This window comes from Aulonocara sp. 'chitande type north' Nkhata Bay, linkage group LG4 (genome assembly GCF_057382095.1).
Source record: "Aulonocara sp. 'chitande type north' Nkhata Bay isolate Kocher_YH1m ecotype deep benthic linkage group LG4, A_spYH_male_GT1.1, whole genome shotgun sequence".
Taxonomy (NCBI): Eukaryota; Metazoa; Chordata; class Actinopteri; order Cichliformes; family Cichlidae; genus Aulonocara; species Aulonocara sp. 'chitande type north' Nkhata Bay.
In genome coordinates this window covers 37,468,105-37,488,405 of record NC_141347.1, presented here as the reverse complement: position 1 = coordinate 37,488,405, position 20,301 = coordinate 37,468,105, and the positions used below count along the sequence as shown (strand labels likewise).

The 20,301-nt window shown below is 41.7% G+C and overlaps 1 protein-coding gene and 1 long non-coding RNA gene across 2 annotated transcripts in view; one reads left to right on the top strand and one right to left on the bottom strand.

Moving 5' to 3' along the window:
* Positions 1–20,301, top strand: part of LOC147333282 (uncharacterized) — a 22,756-nt gene extending 2,455 nt beyond the window's left edge. The window contains exons 2-3 of the long non-coding RNA XR_015128897.1: positions 7,115–7,278; positions 17,242–20,301. This is a non-coding gene — a long non-coding RNA (uncharacterized LOC147333282). The remainder of the gene's footprint in view (positions 1–7,114; positions 7,279–17,241) is intronic.
* LOC147333283 (DELTA-sagatoxin-Srs1a-like) lies at positions 10,210–17,592 on the bottom strand. Its single transcript, XM_086290364.1, has 2 exons — positions 17,288–17,592; positions 10,210–11,077 (listed from the first exon to the last, which is right to left on the bottom strand). The coding sequence occupies exons 1-2, from the start codon at positions 17,362–17,364 to the stop codon at positions 10,660–10,662; spliced, it is 495 nt and encodes a 164-aa protein (XP_086146490.1). The 5' UTR covers positions 17,365–17,592; the 3' UTR covers positions 10,210–10,659.

Sequence of the window (20,301 nt, the reverse complement as noted above, 5' to 3'; positions counted from 1 at the left end):
GATCAGGACTCTCCGATCCTTACTGCGCATGTGTAAAGTCTGACCGTACAAATCGGGTCTACCCGATCCGTACTGCGCATGTGCAGATGTTTTCTTCTTCTTCTGTTCGTTTAATGGCAGTTTACTCCCCAGTGTACGAGGATACCGCCACCTGCTGACCGAGCGAATAAACCCTATTATAAACTGAATTATCGTCATTACAAACGTGTGTTAAATCTGATTTAGCGATAGTCGAGTGTGTTTATGCTTGTCTGTGAGGAGAGGATTGTTGGAATAGTGATGATGATGTGCGCTATCACTGTCAATTGTCAGTAAACACTTCATCTGGCTGATGAATCTACACGTGAGATATTACAAAGTCTGCATTATTAACTCTGTAATTAGGCGCCATTCTTCTTATTTTACGGCGCTGTTGCTCAATCGGGGGACGCTTGAGGAGAAAAGCATGAATTTCTTTGTATACGGATTATCCATTGTTTAAATGTCCCGGGCAGTCGAAAAGGAGGCAGAGCTGTTGAGAAATGCTAGGAGCTAACTGGGCGCTAACCGTATCATTCAAATATATTGAATGTCGCAATGTTGGCAAAGAGAGGAAGTGACGTAAGATTTGCGCATGCGGGGTACCGATCGGGTTTCCGGTACGAATCGGGTAGTGACAGGGACGTTGAGAAGGGTCTGGCTGGGGAGCGCGGGGGAGCAGCCAAGATGGCGACCGAGGTAGACACTCTTCTCCGCGGCTAAGCAGGATTTTGCAGTTTTACTTCCCTTTAGGGCGATCGTGGCTCAAGAGTTGGGAGTTCGCCTTGTAATCGGAAGGTTGCCGGTTCGAGCCCTGGCTCGGACAGTCTCGGTCGTTGTGTCCTTGGGCAAGACACTTCACCCGTTGCCTACTGGTGGTGGTCAGAGGGCCCGGTGGCGCCAGTGTCCGGCAGCCTCGCCTCTGTCAGTGCGCCCCAGGGTGGCTGTGGCTACAATGTAGCTGCCATCACCAGTGTGTGAATGTGTGTGTGAATGGGTGGATGACTGGATATGTAAAGCGCTTTGGGGTCCTTAGGGACTAGTAAAAGCGCTATATAAATACAGGCCATTTACCATTCAGCCGTCGTTTTTTCTCTGAATCACAAATGAGTTATTCTACTGACTGTTTATTCAGTACACGTATGCAACATTTCTAAGTAACGGCTTCCTGAACCATACTTCAAAGGACTTTTTCGCGACCCAAGCCTCTTTGCAAAGCGATAGCTCAGCTAACAGCAGGAAAGCTCTGTTACCTCAGCGATGTTTTCAGCAACTCAGGGAAGCAAAAGGAAGGAAAAAGAAACACCCATGAAGTTTAAAAGTCTAACCAAAGGAGCAACCAAGGAAATGGAGAGAAACACAGGTGTTGTTGGCTCAAAAACCAGCCCCAAGAATGCCGTGACTGCCGAACATGACTACAACCGCAGCAAAAGTCCTGAACTGATGCCACTGCCGGACTCGGATCCCGATACTCCAGCCAGACCAGATGGTAAAAAACACAAAGGTGATATAACTCTTGCTGATGTGCAAAACAACATTGCTACTTTAATTAATGAGCGCTCAGATAATCTGGAGGCTATGATCAGCAAGAATACTGTTAACATCGAGGCCATGAAGAAGTCTATTGACTTCATGTTCTTGGAAGTAGAATCTTTGAAGAATGTCACCAAAACCGTTAAAGCTACTTGTGAAAAAAACAGCAGCAGAATGTCTCAAGTAGAACTGAAGGTCAACGAAGTTGAAAGATACCATCGGAGATGGAATCTCAGGCTCTCAGGTGTCCCTGAGCAAAAGCAAGAAGACATCACCAGAAAAGTACTTGACATCTGCTGCACTGTTGCCGGGGAAACAAGTGCAGGATTCAAAAACAGCATTGATGTAGTTCATCGCCTGGGCCGCTACAGCGAAACTCAGAAGAAACCAAGGCTGGTTATCATTCGATTTGTGACAAGATCAGCTCGTGACTTGATCTGGAGAAAAGCTAAAAACTGTTCCTTTCTGAAAGAAAACTACATGAGGTTCTCTGAAGATCTGTCCTCTGCTGACAGGGCAATTCGAGAGAAGCTTTGGCCTCTTATTGATGCTGCAAGGAAAGAAGGAAAAAGAGCTCACTTTGCCGGGGTCCGTGTGATCATTGAGGGGAAAGAGGTGCACCCAACGCTCACTTCGCCTGAGGATCAAGCTGCACCTGCGATGATGGAGGTTTCATGCCCTCCTTGAGGTATAAAGTTAAAGATGTCAAAGGGGTTGTTTACAATTTTGAGGTTCAGGATAAAAGTTAATACCAGTTCCATGTTAACTATGGGAAGTAAACTGTTCATTATTTTGTGTTAAAGCCGCACTGTCTATATCACTTTGTTCTCTCAATGTCAGGGGTTTAAGAGACACTGTTAAGCGAAAAGCTTTGTTTTTGTTTGCAAATCAACAGAATACTGACTTTGTTTTTTTTCAAGAATCACATTCTGTTATTAAGGATACTGCTTTTTGGAAAACACAGTGGGGCAAGGACCTATGGTTCTCACATGGATCAGAAAGATCGGCAGGAGTTACTACTCTGAAGAACAAATTTAATGGGAACGTTATGCACTCTGAAATGGACTCAGAAGGACACTATGTGTTAATGATTGTCAACATTGATGGTACACTTCTTCTTCTTGCCAACGTGTATGGTTTTAATTCTAAGTCTGATAATGACTTCTTACTGGATGCCCTTGAAACACGCTTTTTGTTCTGGTTATCCAAATACCCGAATCTCCTGTTATTAGTTGGAGGCGATTTTAACATTGTTCAGTTCAGTTCAGTTCAGTTCATTTTTATTTCAAACATTTCAAACATGTGCCTTCACAATCATTACAAAATATCATTCCATTATTTGTTTGAAAAGGAGTAGGCTGAAGTATTTACTTATTTGTCCCTACCCCCTCCATTGCTCCATTGCTCCAGATCCTTCACTAGACAGATGGCCACCTAGCTCAAATAACTCTCTGTCCTGTTGTTTAAATACATTCATGCAAAAGTTTCATTTAATAGACATTTGGAGATTTAAAAACCCTAAAGCCAGACTATTTACATGGAGTAACAAATCCAACTCTTCTAAATCCCGTATTGACTTCTGGTTAATTTCTGATTGCTTAAATAGGGATAATGTTATAGCCAATATAATGCCAACTCCACTCACGGATCACAAAGCGGTATCACTTCAGGTCTTTTTCAATACTAATGCTGCCCAAACTTGTAGGAGCTGCTACTGGAAACTTAATAACTCCCTTCTAAAACATGAAAAAGTGCTTGAAGATATTTTGTCATTAATCAAACGTTTCTGGGATAAAGCCCTAACCAGTCATCTCTACTGTCAAAACTGGGAACTCTTTAAATTTGAAGCCGCTAAATATTTAAGAGAGTATGGCTCATCTGCAGCAAAACAGAGGAAAAATGAAGAAATTAATGTAATTACTAGGATATCTGCTCTCACTCAGATCCCACCAGAGAACCTATCTGAAGAAGATAAAACTGACTTAGCTTTGCAACAGAGTAAGTTAAATGATATTTATAAACTGAAAGCAGAGGGAGCCTTTGTGAGATCAAGGAGAAGATGGTTAGAAGAAGGTGAACAACACTCATCCTATTTTTTTAAATTAGAGAAATCTCGTTCTAAACTTAGTTCTGTTCGGAGACTTAATATTGACGGTATTATAACTGATGATCCCCGAAAAGTCTCCACCTATTGCTCCAATTTTTATAGAAATTTATACAAGTCAGAGTTTGATGAGAGTGCTGCTCTGAACTTTATGGAACAAATCCCTGATGTGCGAACAGTTAAAGAAGATCAGATGAGTTTCTGTGATAGGCTGATATCTATTAGTGAAGTGCTACCTGCTATTCGACGTCTTAAACTTAATAAATCCTCAGGAACCGATGGCTTAACCTCTGAATTTTACATTACTTTTGCAGATCAACTGGCTCCATTTCTTCTTAATATATACATTGAAAGTCTTATAAATCAGTCTCTTCCCCCCACTTTATCACAAGGTCTGTTAACCCTAATCCCAAAGCCAAAGAAAGATCCCACTTATATTGACAATTGGAGGCCAATTTGCCTCCTTAATAATGATTATAAGATCCTAGCTCAGATCTTTGTTTTGAATGATATTATTGATGAAACTCACTCTGGCTTTATGGCTAACAGACACATATCCAACAACATCAGACTTGTTTCTGACCTAATTGATTATGCAGATTTGTGTAGGGATGATAGCTTTATCTTATTTGTAGATTTCTGCAAAGCGTTTGACACGATTGAACATGGTTTTATTTTTCAGGCTTTGGACAAATTTGGCTTTGGCCCTTATTTTCAGAATGCAATTAAAACAATGTACAAAAATGTGAATTGCTCCATCAAACTACAAGCAGGTACATCACCTAGGTTTAACTTGAACCGCGGTATCAGGCAAGGCTGCCCCATCTCCCCATACTTATTTCTCATCTGTGCTCAACTCCTCTCTGATTATATTAAAGGCAGTCCTCTGAAAGGTATAACAATTGCAGATGAAGAAATATTCATTAGTCAACTTGCTGATGATACCACTCTCTTTTTAAAAGATGCTTCACAGGTGCAGATGGCTATTAACACAATTAATGCATTTTCTTTAGCTTCAGGACTCCACCTAAACATTGGCAAATGTGAACTGCTTGCCCTTAGAAATTGTACCAGTCTATCTATTGCTGGCATCCCAGTGAAAGAGTCTGTCACTTACCTTGGTATAGTCATTAATAAAAATCAATCCACCAGGTGCTCCCTTAATTTCACTCCAATTTTGGACAAAACACAACAAAAGCTAAATGCTTGGCTGCAGCGGGATTTATCCATTAAAGGGAGAGTTTTACTGGTGAAAGCAGAGAGTTTATCTCGTCTAACTTATGCTGCTTTGTCTCTTGATGTAAATAAAGAAACCCTGGCAGATATTGACAGACTTATTTATAATTTCATATGGAAGAATAGAATTCATTATATTAAAAGATCAGTTTTATCCAGCTCATACCAACATGGTGGAGTAAACTTTCTTGACTTCTCCTCATTAAACAATGTGTTTAAAATAAACTGGATTAAACAATTTTTCAGGAACCCAACCTCAATTTGGAACTTTATTCCCAATTATATTTTCTCAAAAATTGGTGGTCTTAACTTTCTTTTGCTTTGTAATTACAATATCGATAAAATCCCTTTAAAACTATCCAACTTTCATAAACAAATGCTTCTTTCCTGGTCATTGATTTATAAACACAATTTTTCTCCACATAGATACTATATTTGGAACAATAGAGACATTTTATACAAACATAAATCTGTGTTTTTAAGTAATTGGTTTGATAATGGGATTCATCGTGTTGCACAACTTATAAACCCTGTTGGAGGTTTACTCTCTTACTCAGAATTTTTGAATACATATGGTCTTCCTGTTCCACCATAGGAATATGCCGTAGTGTTTGATGCTATCCCTGCTGGGGTCTTAATGTTGTTTAGAAATCTTGTTGTTAGTGATTTGACCCCTTTACCACTGGACCCTGCTGTTACTTATGTCGGTCAGGTGTGTTTCCCTTCTGTAAGGAGGAAAAACAACCGTGAAATACGAACTCTGTTTCAAAAAGACAGAACTTGTGTCCCAGCGGCTGTCGCCTACTGGAATAACTTATACCAGGACCTGGAATGGGAGAAGATTTGGACCTTACCGTCGAAATTTCTATTAAATAACAAAGTAAAGGAAATATCTTTTAAAGTTATTCATCGTTTTTATCCAACTAGGTCTTTTCTTGTACGTTATAAAAAGGACATTGATATTAACTGTACATTTTGTAGTTGTGTGAAGGAAGATATTTCTCATTTATTTTGGTCATGCTTATACACGAATCTTTTCTGGCAAGAATTTTGTGTTTTTGTTGTTTCCTTTATCCTTTCTGAGTTCTCTCTTTGTTACGAGAAAATATTGTTTGGTTTCTTTAAGTACCCCATGCACAGGGCAAACGAATTTTATTTGATTAACTTATTGATATTATTGGCCAAATTTCATATACATAAGTCGAAATTTTCTAACGCAAAACCATCCTTTCGTTGCTTTTTAAATGAAACCAAACAATATGTTAAAACCATACAACATTCTCAAAATCAAAAAGCTGTCAAAACCATAAACCTATGTTCCCTGTTCAATATCATGTGATTCTATAATAGACTGTGTCTATTGTGCTTTTTTATACGAACCCCCTGACATTGTGTTTGCTATTTTTTATTTGTATATCTGTATTTTGTGCTTTGTCAATAAAAAATAAAAAATAAAAAAAAATAAAAAATAAAAAAGCCACTGGGGAGCGCCATATTGGGACCTCCACACTAACCGGAAACATGTGACCTCCACAGTAGGCGGAAATACGTTCCCGCGTGGATTTTTTTTTTTTGTCTCGTTCCTGCATGGATCATTAACCTTGCAAATCGATCGTAAAGGTTGGTACAGAGTCTTCCATGTATAAATTTGCTGTTAATAATTATATAATTCTAGGAATCATCTACTTTGCTTACACTGATGTTGGCACTTTGTTAGCGTTACAACAACAGTCAGACCCCCGAGGTATCTAAACTTAAGTAAGGAATGTGTGCACTTTTAACACCTCTGACTAGCATTTAGTGGTCCCTTTCAAACGTATTTGATTTTTGCTTGTTATTGAACAAATTCACTTCACTGCTTTTCAGTATCTGACATCAATGCACATCGTTCCATTTACTGCATATTGTGCTTTATTCATGTCTCTCATTCCACCTGCATCAACATTGTAAAGTTTGTCACAAAGAGATTCATACATTTATAAATACTAATATTCTCTATTCCATTCTGTTCTGCTTTTTTATTGCCCAGATTTGAGTTAGCCTTTGTTCAATTGTCTGTTATATGTCAATAGATACGTATGTCACAATTAAGTGTCTTGTAAATTATGTTTTTGTAAAGAATTTTCTCCCCAAATCTCTTACATGCTAACTGTAACGTGTTATTTCTGCTAAAACCTGAACTTAAAGGTGTATATGGTGTTTATCTGTTTCTCTCTGTTTTAGATGCACATATCACATTTGGAATTCTGCCTCCAAGCCAGAATTGCAGGAGTGCACCACGTGTTGGCTGTTTCGCTGCCCTCTGCGCCCCACTCTCAGCCCTGCTGTCAGGGCAAAGATTGAGCAGCAAATAAATGGACACATTCAAAATGCTTTGCCTTTCAAAGGTATGTTGGTATTAAATATACCTCATAGTTAAAGTTTGTACTTTTCAGCACCTCTGCAGTGTCTTTGTTGACTTAAATGTTGCTTTTCACATTGTACAGAGTACAACGAAATTGGAGTGCCACTCCCTTGGTGCAAGTTTCAATAATAAATATAAATGTAAAATATAAAAAGTACAAAAAAAACAATCGTAAGTACTCAAACAATAGTATGTACAATATATACAGGATAGCAGCATTAATATGATGACAGTATGAATAGCAGCATAATATAATGACAGTGACGGTATGGAATAGGTTCAATTGTTTTTGTGCTTATTTACTACGGTGATAGCTCTGGGAAAGAAGCTATCCCTGAATCTGTTTGTCCTGGTTTTATGTGACCTGTACCGTCGGCCTGACGGTAATAGTTCAAACAGTTGGTTGCTGGGGTGAGAGTGGTCCTTGATGATATTGCCAGCTCTGCTGAGGTACCGAGAGTTTGCAGTGACCTCCAGGCTGGGCAGAGAGCAGCCAGTGATCTTCTGGGCTGTGTTGATGACCCTCTGCAGTACTTTCCTGTCTGCAGCTGAGCACCCTGCATACCATGTTGTTATGCCGTACGTTAGGATGCTCTCTATGGTGGCTCTGTAAAATGTCACCAGCAGCCTCTCCTCCAGGTTGTTCCTCCTGAGCACTCTCAGAAAGTGGAGACGCTGCTGGGCCTTTTTAACCACCGCTGTAGTATTTGCAGTCCAGGAGAGGTCATCAGAGATCTGCACGCCCAGAAACCTCATGGAGTGTACCCTCTCCACACAGCTCCCGTGGATGTAAAGTGGGGCCGGGTCTGCTCTGCCCTTCCTGAAGTCCAAGATAAGTTCTTTAGTTTTCGTGGTGTTCAGTTGGAGGTTGTTAACTGAACACCACTCAGTCAGTCTGTTGACCTCATCTCTGTAGTCCGACTCATCCCCCCTTGAGATGAGTCCAACCACTGTGGTGTCATCCGCGAACTTTATGATGGTGTTTGAGAGATGGGTAGGGGAGCAGTCGGATGTGTAGAGCGTAAACAGGAGGGGACTCAAAACACATCCTTGTGGAGACCCGGTGCTGAGTGTGATGGTGCTGGACCGGTGGGGGCCGAGTCTGACAGACTGTGGTCTATTTGTCAGGAAGTCCTTGATCCAGAGGCAGATGGGGGTGGAGAGTCCCAGGTGAGACAGTTTCTGGACCAGGTCAATAGATGTTTGCCTGGCCTGTCATCTGCAGTGTTTTTGTGTAGAGGGACTTCTTCCTCTTTGTTTTTCAGTTTGCAGAGGACATGGAGCTCTTTTTAAAAGCATGTGCTGACGAGCAGGGACTACGGGTCAATGTGATGTTTGACACTTAACGGACAGATGAAGGCACTGGCTGTTTGTTTGTGTTTTTTATGTGTTGTTGGTTGTTTTCCAGTGTACAGAATTCCAATTAAGCTTATTATAAAATGTTGTTCACTTGTTTTATGTCCATACTTATAGTAAAAATTTTAGTGTAAATGTAACAGCATTGTTTATACTTGTAACTTCAAAGTAAAAAGCTTACAGTTGCTATTAACAGTAATGTATTATCCTGTAATCAATAATATTTTTAGACATTTTACGAATTAACCCTTTGATCTCTATCCTGGCCATTTTTGGCCACTTCACTTCTTTTTTTTGTGACTACTACACTGCAGTGGATCAAAAGAATGACACAGGTTTAATCTTAAGGATCTAATAGTTGCGTGTGTTTGTGCGTGACATTGTAACGCAAACATGTATTTGCAAGATAGACTGGAATAAATTATGACGCATCAAATATTACACAGGCTGCAGTGAATTTTTGTTGATACAGACTATTGAGCTTTGAGTTTCCCAGTCAAACTTAGCTTTGACCGCATGCTAAAAACACTTTTACTCTTGTGCATTTCATAACAAGACACCATAGCCAAAATATATATTAATAAAAGATTCAAAGCTGCAGCACATACAGCAACAAACACGGTTAGTAAATGTGTCCTGGAGTTTATGCAGGTACAGAAAGTGCTGCTGCTGTAAGTAAGCGTAACAGCTTCCAGATCACTTATTTTTCTGGAAAGATGGCAAGAAGGGAATTACTGCTCATTTCTACAATCTCCCAGATCTTGGAATACAAGCCTTTGTCTCATGAAAACCACTTCACAGTACTAAGAGTCCACTAAAACCTACAAATGAAGAGTCATCCTGGAAGAAATAGGGCGCACACTAGTGAACCTCAACAATTGCAAGACAGCCTTGTCCCCGATGCTTATATGAAAATAAATAAATAGGAAGATTTATGAAACCATTAGGACTTTATCACCTTTTTATCTGAAACGGTACTGGTACTATATATAACCTAACTGGCATTTAAAGAGTAAAAAAAGAATGTAGATACAATTTTGGTTTTAATGAAAAGGACTGGAGCTAATTTAAAGAGTCAAGTCGGTAAAAGTAGATAAATGTTTTAATAAATACACATTTTACAGCATTTTGTGAACATACACAAAAGTGGCCATTTTTGGCAACGAACAAGCTGAGAGAGTTTTATAGTTTTTGCTCTCCTTGAACAAAAATAATAGTGCATGATAATCAATGTGGATGTTAATCAATTAGATGTCCCAGACTCTACTATTAATAATACAGCAGTCCCTCGTTTATCGCGGGAGTTACATTCGCTACGCGACGTAGCCAATTTTATTTTTTACAATTATTATAGATGTTTTAAGACAGTGGGTCAGCGACCCCTTTAGAAAAACTCTCACAGGGCTTAAAACCTTGGACTCTGCACTAGTTGCTCTGAAAACTGAAGAAGCTTCTCGGACCAAACGTCTTCAAGAAACTTAAAGAAGTCCCGACGCTTTTCTTCCCAAGCTCCTTAGACTGCTTTGTGATTGGTTATCGTAAGAAAACAGCTCAGACATTTAGGACTCACTCAGCCTTTATTATCTCATCCACATGTTCACAGCTGCACAGCTCTGTGGTTTCATCTCACTGGACCACAGTAATGCAGTCGCCATGACGATTTCTGAGTGACATCATCACAAGTAAAAGTTAAGTTTGTGTCAAACATAAAGAGAAGGAAAAAAAGTTTAACATCGGGTTCAGACAACATCACAGACACACTGCTGACCAATCACAGCTCACCATTTTTTGGATGTCATCAGGAAGGAGGGGCAGGGAAAGAAATCCAAATTTCAAATAAATGTTGAGATTTAATCTGTGTTTGTGGATATAAAATGAGGAGAGAATCGAACTGACTGATGACTGATTAATTGATTGATCAATCAGCTGCAGGTCTCCTGCAGTGTGAACCCAGTGTTACTGGGTTAAGTGGGATTAATGGTGCACACTGCAGGTGCGGCTGTGGGCCTCAGTTATTGCAGATGGCGACCTTGAGGATGGGCTGGTAGGTGTCGGACATGGTGGCCCTGACAGTGATGTAGGCCCCCCTGTAGGTCAGACTCGGCCCCTTGGCTTTGCCCCTGACAAACTTTTGCTCCGACTTGTTGTACATCTCGTCGTAAAGGTGCTGGTCGCAGGCTTTGTCCATGTCGAAGACTCCCACCGCGTACCAGTTGGAGTAGAAGTTGAAGTCGTACGGCACCGAGAACATCACTGCGACCCTGCCGTTGAACTGCAGGGTGGACACGTGCTGGAGGTCGTAGGTGAAGACGGTCACAGAGCCACACGCCGTGTGAGGCTTCTTGATGAAGAGGGCGTTGCCGTTCTCGTAGGGGCTGAGCGTGGGAGGCAGGGGCGAGCTGCAGGAGCCGCTCACAATGTGCATGCTGGAGAAACAGGAAGACATCACTGCCGTTACACACACCTCACACCTGCAACACACCTGAACAACCGGCAGAGACCTGCACCCACAAGCACCGTCACGCTCAGAGACCATCCATCAGTGGCCAACTTAACCTTATCAGGGTTGCGGAGGGGCGGGAGCCTATCTGAGCTATCATAGGGCAAGAGGTGGGGCACACCTGGACAGGTCGCCAGTCTGCCACAGTCACAGTTTCTGGATGATCCCCACAGAAAGTACAATTAGTATTTATGTCCCTTTTAAATTTTACCATGTAGTGACTGGCTGGATAACATTTATGTAGAATTTTAAAAGAGACTTCTTTCACCTTATTTACAATCAAATATTTATGGGGGACCATCCAGACTGTCTTCCACTTGATATCTGGAACATATCGGTTCCAATAAGATATTATATATGGGAGAGAGACGATATCTTCTTGGCATAAACTATGTATTCTCTTATTGCTGTGACCAAGTTCCTGTGAAAAGCAGATTTTTCCTATTGGTGACTCAGCTGGATCAGGGAGAGTGACTGAGGTAGATATTGAGCTGTCAGTGTTTTTACAGTGGGGCAAAAAAGTATTTAGTCAGCCACCGATTGTGCAAGTTCCCCCACTTAAAATGATGACAGAGGTCAGTAATTTGCACCAGAGGTACACTTCAACTGTGAGAGACAGAATGTGAAAAAAAATTCCATGAATCCACATGGTAGGATTTGTAAAGAATTTATTGGTAAATTAGGGTGGAAAATAAGTATTTGGTCACCTCAAACAAGGAAAATCTCTGGCTCTCACAGACCTGTAACGTCTTCTGTAAGAAGCTTTTCTGTCCCCCACTCGTTACCTGTATGAATGGCACCTGTTTGAACTCATCATCTGTATAAAAGACACCTGTCCACAGCCTCAAACAGTCAGACTCCAAACTCCGCCATGGCCAAGACCAAAGAGCTTTCGAAGGACACCAGGAAAAGTATTGTAGACCTGGGGCCCGTTCTTCGTACCTCGCTAAGTAAGTTAGCTGGATTAGATTGTTGACGTTTTCGCCTGATCTTGGATCGTTCGGTTCCCCGAAGCTCATCCGGGACTTGCTGTCATAGCAACAGAGCCGTAAGCGTAAACCTGCTCGGGAGCAGGTTTACTTTATGTAACCAGGATTAGATCGCGGCCACGCAGGTATGTCCGCTTCATTCATACGAAAGCAACAACAATATTCCACCACTGTTTCACCATAAATAAATAACATCAATAAAGATAATGCAGCACCTGATTCTTTTATTGATTTCACACAGATACATACAGGTCATTTCCTAAAAAAAGGGAAATGTACTATTAATCATTCTATTCCATGTATTTGATTATTTCAGATGTAATTCATATTTCAGAGTAGTAATAGTAAATTACTTTGTGTAATCAAGATGAGAGACCACGGCTATAAAAGCGAAGGTGGATTTGGGAAGTCTGTCGCAGCCATGTCCTGTCCGTTTACGCGAGCCACCCATTGTGGAAGGTGCAAGATTGATAAGGAGAGTCCTCAGAATCCAGCGTATATTGCGGGATAGACAGGATCCTTTAGCTCAGCGCGACAGTGTGCTCATAGAGAGATATCGATATTCCCGTGAGGGTATTATTCACTTAACCAACTTGTTGACGAGGGGGTGCAGGACCACCACCTGTCTTTGTTTGCTCTGCCCTTTTCTTGGTTGCTGTTATAAACAAACAGATTATTTCAGGGTCTCTTTCCAAGAGACTAAAAGCAATATAAGTGATAAATATTACCATTCTGTAGAATATTCTTATATTTCACTTTTACTTGTTCCCATGTTCTAGTGGGTCCTGTTGTGGCTCCAATGTGAAAGAGGATATAATGTAATATAATATTGGATAATATAATGTAATATAATATAATAGATTTACCCTACCGCCTACTGGTGTTGGCCAGAGGGGCCGATGGCGCGATATGGCAGCCTCGCTTCTGTCAGTCTGCCCCAGGGCAGCTGTGGCTACAACCGTAGCTGCCTCCACCAGTGTGTGAATGTGAGAGTGACTGAATAATAATAATAATAATGGAGTGGATTTATATAGCGCTTTTCAAGGCACCCAAAGCGCTTTACAATGCCACTATTCATTCACTCTCACATTCACACACTGGTGGAGGCATTGTGGCATTGTAAAGCGCTATATAAATCCACTCCATTATTATTGTTATTATTAAATCACTTACGAGTTTAATTTGTCAGCAACTTCCTGCCAGCCCTCTCTCCTTGCTTTTGCAGCCTTTGCAGTGTTCCCTTGCGTTCTGATGAAACTCCTGAAATCCCTCACTCAAGGGTTCTTCCTCTGCTGCCGAAAAATACCGAGCGCGCTCCTTCGACATTTTCGCCGACCAATCAGAGGGTTGCCGATCAATGTTTCTACTCTCGATGCGTAGCCCCTGTTAAGCCACCCAGTGATCTCACATTACTTCATCCAGCTGTACTAATCGTCAACAGCTGGTGTGTTCGGAGAACCGGATTAGCGAGCTCACGGTTAGCGCGATGATTTGGTCTTGGATGTGTCATTTGATCTTGGATGTAGTGAGCGACGTACGAAGAACGGGCCCCTGCACCAGACTGGGAAGAGTGAATCTACAATAGGCAAGCAGCTTGGTGTGAAAAAATCAACTGTGGGAGCAATCATCAGAAAATGGAAGACATACAAGACCACTGATAATCTCCCTCGATCTGGGGCTCCACGCAAGATCTCATCCCGTGGGGTCAAAATGATCATGAGAACGGTGAGCAAAGATCCCAGAACCACACGGGGGGAGCTGGTGAATGACCTGCAGAGAGCTGGGACCAAAGTAACAAAGGTCACCATCAGTAACACACTACAACGGCAGGGAATCAAATCCCGCAGTGCCAGACGTGTTCCGCTGCTGAAGCCAGTGCATGTCCAGGCCCGTCTGAAGTTTGCCAGAGAGCACATGGATGATACAGCAGAGGATTGGGAGAATGTCATGTGGTCAGATGAAACCAAAGTAGAACTTTTTGGTATAAACTCAACTCGTCGTGTTTGGAGGAAGAAGAATACTGAGTTGCATCCCAAGAACACCATACCTACTGTGAAGCATGGGGGTGGAAACATCATGCTATGGGGCTGTTTTTCTGCCAAGGGGACAGGACGACTGATCCGTGTTAAGGACAGAATGAATGGGGCCATGTATCGTGAGATTTTGAGCCAAAACCTCCTTCCATCAGTGAGAACTTTGAAGATGAAACGAGGCTGGGTCTTCCAACATGACAATGATCCAAAACACACCGCCCAGGCAACAAAGGAGTGGCTCCGTAAGAAGCATTTGAAAGTCCTGGAGTGGCCTAGCCAGTCTCCAGACCTCAACCCCATAGAAAATCTGTGGCGGGAGTTGAAAGTCCGTGTTGCTCGGCGACAGCCCCAAAACATCACTGCTCTCGAGAAGATCTGCATGGAGGAATGGGCCAAAATACCAGCTACTGTGTGTGCAAACCTGGTAAAGACCTATAGTAAACGTTTGACCTCTGTTATTGCCAACAAAGGTTATGTTACAAAGTATTGAGTTGTATTTTTGTTATTGACCAAATACTTATTTTCCACCCTGATTTACCAATAAATTCTTTACAAATCCTACCATGTGGATTCATGGATTTTTTTTTCACATTCTGTCTCTCACAGTTGAAGTGTACCTCTGGTGCAAATTACTGACCTCTGTCATCATTTTAGGTGGGGGAACTTGCACAATCGGTGGCTGACTAAATACTTTTTTGCCCCACTGTATATAACATTGAAGTCCCTGAGGGTATGGCACCAAGCACCATTGAGAATTCCTGAACACTGATTGGAAAATTATATAGTGCAATAAAGTCGTTGTAAGTAAGTAGTTGTCCCTCTTTACTAACCAGCTGAGCCACCAATAGGATCCCATTTTCCTTCGTGGTCTACGTGGGCCGGGTCCTTCAAAGACCGAGAAGGCCGGAAGTGCGAGGCTGTGAAATGTGACGGTCTAGCCTTCAGATCTGCGTCACCGCTGTCTCGGTGGAGTTTAATAAACTTGGCCGTCTGCTCCTTGCTATCTAAAATATATCAGGACACTGGAGGAAACTCTCGACCGTCTCACACTTCTGTTTAATCAGTTTTCTGTTTGACGTTTATTCAGCTGTGTGAGAATCCCGGAGGAACCCACCCAATGGATTATTAAAGTTTATTTAATCTAATAATCTAATAACTTTGATTTCAGCCAAACCGATTTACTCTGGAACAAATAAAACACAGAAAAAAGGCAAACAATTACATTTTTAAGTTATCCGAGTGACTTATATCATGTTTAACCTGAGTAGCGAAAGAGCGGGGGTCTGAAAACGATGAAGCTGGGAGTCCGCTGCTCTCGCCGGCTGGAGTGACCATTGAACCCCCCGGCTTGCTATCGAGCGGGTGGGTAACAGACGTCTCCGAAAACGTCGGCACACTTTTGCAAATATGCGATGTCTTGATAAACCGAGCAGATATTTGTCATTTACACAGCTGCTTTCTCGCCTTAAAATATGTTAAAAGTTTATTTTGTGACCCAGAAAGATTAATAAGAGTAATTTTAAAACTTAGCAGCGGCCGCCATTGTTGGCAGCTGAAATTTGGCTGGCCCTGCGCTATGAATTCTGGGATATGGTGGGCCACAAAGGACACACCCGACCCATCCTTCAAATTCGGGGAAAAGGAGGACGCATTTGAAGGAGTCGACGAACTGGGACAGCCTTCGTCGCCTGGCTGTGACGTAATTGGCCTTCAAATGCGGCCTCCGGAGGATGCAGCCGACCTTTTGGGACACAGCTAATTTAAAAACAAATTGGGGGAAGACAAGCAAGTGCTGGGCTTTGTTCTCATGTATCTATTGTGACATATTTATTCTCACTTATTTAAGTAGCAATGCAAATTTTGAAGAATGTGGAAAAAGTTACTTTTGGTCAAATGTCGGCAAAGTGACGTGACATTAGCAATGTCAGTACTTAATGCGGCTCAGGTTCCACTTACTTTTAAGGCCTTTACTTTAGAAGACTGACTTTAACCCTGCAGACAGATCACGATTTTATGGATAATACATCCACAAACAGAACCAGCAAACAGGACAGGAGGACCATGCCACTGTGTGCCACTTTTACAGTCAAACATCTGGATGGAGTAACGTTCGTTCAGTTATTTTGCCGCTGAAGCTGGTTGTGTTGGTGGTGTCGAGTCAAACCGACGTTTGTTTTAAGGAGAAACAAGCAGACAGTTCACTCGTTAAGTTAAAAGGATGGTGGTTCATTCTCAGGAGCCAGACATTTGGGCAGTGCACCAACTTAACCATGTCGTGGGTGAATTTAGCGCTCATCTTATATAGTACCACAGATAACTATACAAGAGCCATAAAGTAAGCTTTCAGACAAATGTAGCTGTGCCAGTACATGAAAAGAACCATATTTGTGTCTTTCATAGACAATGCATCCTTATATATGGTGTAGGAGATATTTTTCTTTGAGATGAAGAAGTTATAAAGTGATACGAAATAGAAATAATGGCACCTTGGTTGGATTGGTTTGGTCTAAAGGAAGTCTGAGGTTTGGTGAAGCAGGAAGGAACGTAGCTCAACAGAAAGATGGCAGCTTCCTGTCAGAGATCTGATCTGACTCGTGTCACATCCTGTTTGACTCTGGTCTCACTCTCAATTTACACAGTTTGATTTATACAGCGCAAATCACAACAACAGTCGCCTCAAGGTGCTTTATATTGTACAGTAGATGCAGAGAAAAACCCAACAATCATATGACCCCCTATGAGCAGCACTTTGGTGACAGTGGAAAGGAAAAACTCCCTTTTAACAGGAAGTTTTCCTTCCTACTGTCCTTCCTTGACCCCTCATGTCCCAGCATGAGTCTGAAAGGCTCGTTCGTGGGGTCGAGGGATCTCGTCAAACTTCACAATGCTTTAAAATCCTTGCAGCACACTCACGTGTGATTGATTAACTGTAATTTAATCAATCAACAACTGTGCTTTTACTTTTTCTGCTTTTGTGAACGTTCATGAATGAAAACAACAATAATTACATATATCTGGATTTAACCTCACAGAAACATCCAAGTGATTTTTCAATAACTGTCATGCAGCTGACGCGGGGACAGCTCTCTGTGGACGTGGAGTTGCAGGACTCACCGTGGGTTGCACAGGGTGAACGTCGTGGTCTTGTTCTGGATCTCGATGCTGCACTGACGGTGAGTTGGGAGACCCATGATGAACCTGTGCAGAGGAGCAGAAAACAGAGTCAGAGGAAGTCCTTTCAGTTTACTCCTTGTCCTGGATCCTGGACTCTGGGTTGTTGGTGAGCTAGCATCATCATGCAGGGGACGGTTCCAGAGACGCAGTCCAGCCCTGTCCTCAGCTTCAGATTGGCTCAGTCAGCATCACGTGATCGGGTCACGCCTGAGCTGTTATTATGTTTCTCACTTTGTTATTTCCTGTTCGCTACCACACACACACTCCCGTCTGGGAGTCATGATAGAAAGACAGGACTGCTGAGGATGGACAGGATACCTGATCTGAAACAATATTTATGAACTCGATCAATGGATAACTTATGGAGATCAGAAGCCTCTGATCTTTAAAATGTGATGATCAGTCGATTACAATCATTACTGTTTTATACAGACAGCATTATTTACATTATATTAGGTGGACGGTAGTATCACAGCCCTCATGCTGGACTGATTCCATCCATACAGTATGAATTAATCACCAATATAGTCTGACTTATTAACAGTCTTATTAACAGAACATCAGTTTAAGAAAAGAAGAAAAAGGGAGAACAAAAAGAAATAACGATGAGATATAATTTCATTTGAAAGGAATAACTGAATAAAAAGCCATAATAAATATAGTGGAGGTTAGGTGTTTTGTCTTACCTGCTTCGTCCTGTTGAGAGAAGACTGATAGTCTTTGTTACTGTGACTCTGTGCTCAGGCTTTTTATACTGAAGCATTGGGGTGGGGGGCTTGTTATTCTGTGCAGTCAGAAAGAAAGTGAAAGTAATCATCTTACCGTAAAGCCGCATGCTGTAATTGTAGAAAGAAAATCTATTTTGTACTGAGCTGCAGTCTTACACGCCTCTCTGCAGCTTCTCTCCTCCTGCTACCCCCCCAAAAACCCATCTCCATAGAGACTGTGTCAGCTTCCAAACAGACAAAAAACAAACTAAAAACCAGCAACAAACAACTTAAACATAAACAATCACAAAGAAAGAACAATACAGTATCCACATCTGAACCAAAGAGTAAAACAGTGAAATGTGGATTATTAAATATTAGGTCTCTCTCCTCCAAGTCTCTGTTAGTACATGACTTAATAATTGATCAACAAATTGATTTACTCTGCCTTACAGAAACCTGGTTGCAGCAGGATGATTATGTTAGTTTAAATGAATCAACACCCCCGAGTCATTCTAACTACCAGAAACCTCGAAGCACAGGCCGAGGGGGAGGTGTGGCAGCAATTTCTCACACCAGCCTATTAATCAACCAAAGACCCAGACAGACTTTTAATTCATTTGAAAGCCTGATGCTTCGCCTCGTCCACCCCAGCTGTGAAACTCAGAAACCAGTCTTACTTGTTATCATCTATCGTCCACCTGGGCCTTACACAGAGTTTCTGTCTGATTTCTCAGACTTTATATCTAATTTAGTTCTGAGCTCAGATAAAATAATTATTGTGGGTGATTTTAACATCCATGTAGATGCTAAAAATGACAGCCTCAACATGGCATTTAATCTGTTATTAGACTCAATTGGCTTCTCTCAAAATGTAAAAGAACCCACCCACCACTTTAATCACACTCTAGATCTTGTTTTAACATATGCATAGAAACTGAACATTTAACAGTGTTTCCTGAAAACCCTCTCCTGTCTGATCATTTCCTGATAACATTTACATTTACAATAATTGATTACACAGCAGTGGAGAGTAGACTTTATCACAGTAGATGTCTTTCTGAAAGCACTGTAACTAAGTTTAAGAATATAATCCACCCACTGTTATCATCTTCAATGCCCTGTACCAACACAGAGCAGCTATCTGAACGCTGCTCCAACAGAGGTCGATTATCTTGTTAATAATTTCACCTCCTCGTTTTTATGGGCCAATGGGGGTTTTTTTCTTTTTTTTTTATAACGGTATAAACAATGAAAGGTGGTGGGTTGGCCAGATGCTGGCAGATGTGTAAAAATAACTCAGTTGTTTGGTGGTGGCTGTGGCGGAGCTGCCACAGAGGCCAGCAGGTGGATGAAGGGAGGCGGAGGGAGGAGGAGGAGAGACCCGAGGCGGGGCCGGTGAGTGTCAGGTGAACTGAGCTTCAGGTAAGAAGTTATGAGCTGCAGTCTATCTGTGTCAGATATAAACCAGGTTTAGTTTATTTTCGTTGTGCTGACTTTTTACAGTCAGTTACAATAACTGGTACTGCTACTAGCTAGCATGACTGGGTGGGTGCTATGATGTTACTGATAGTGAACTTTATTTTATTCATAAGGTTAATTATTAGAGTTGCCAACCATCCCGTAAAAAACGTAATCCTCCTGCATTCAGAGAAAATATTACCCGTGTCATGTTGAGCTGAAAAAGAACAGTTTGTCCCAGACTTCAGCTACAATGAAAAAGACACAAAGCTGGAGTTATTCTGTCTTTGCTGCACAGCTGCCTCTTCTTCTCTCATCCTCCCCCCTCCCTCTCCTGTTTCTACTTCAATCATGAAACTGATCAATGATCAGCTGATCGTCTCTCTCGTTTGTTTATCGCCCACTTTGTGCCAGAAACAGGAAACCAGCGGATGTCGCGCTAAACAACAGCAGCACGTTTAAGCTTGATCAGCTGTTGTTAGAATTTATTTAATATTAATTTCTAGTATCAGCTGATGTTTGCTGGAGCCACAGCTGTAAAGCTGCTGGTCATGATGTTGGTTTGGATATGTGGTGAGAGGGAAACATGAAGATGAAACCAGGAGATGTCCTTACTGGATCATCAGAGCTGTGATGGAGAAACAGGTTTACCTTTTAGGTGACATGGATGAGTTGAAGTTATGAACTGTTTCTGAGAGACAAATAACACCAGGATCATTTTTTATGTAGCTGACAGCTGGTAACTGTGCAGGTGCGGGTCTAGCAAAGTGTTGCCAGGGGGGCAGG

What these genes read in the sequence shown, in the direction of transcription:
- LOC147333283 (XM_086290364.1), bottom strand. Translation starts at nt 17,364, where the DNA reads ATGGGTCTCCCAACTCACCGTCAGTGCAGCATCGAGATCCAGAACAAG. An exon ending in TTCACCCTGTGCAACCCACG is followed by an intron (nt 11,078 to 17,287) that starts GTGAGTCCTGCA and finishes CTGTTTCTCCAG; the next exon opens with CATGCACATTGTGAGCGGCT.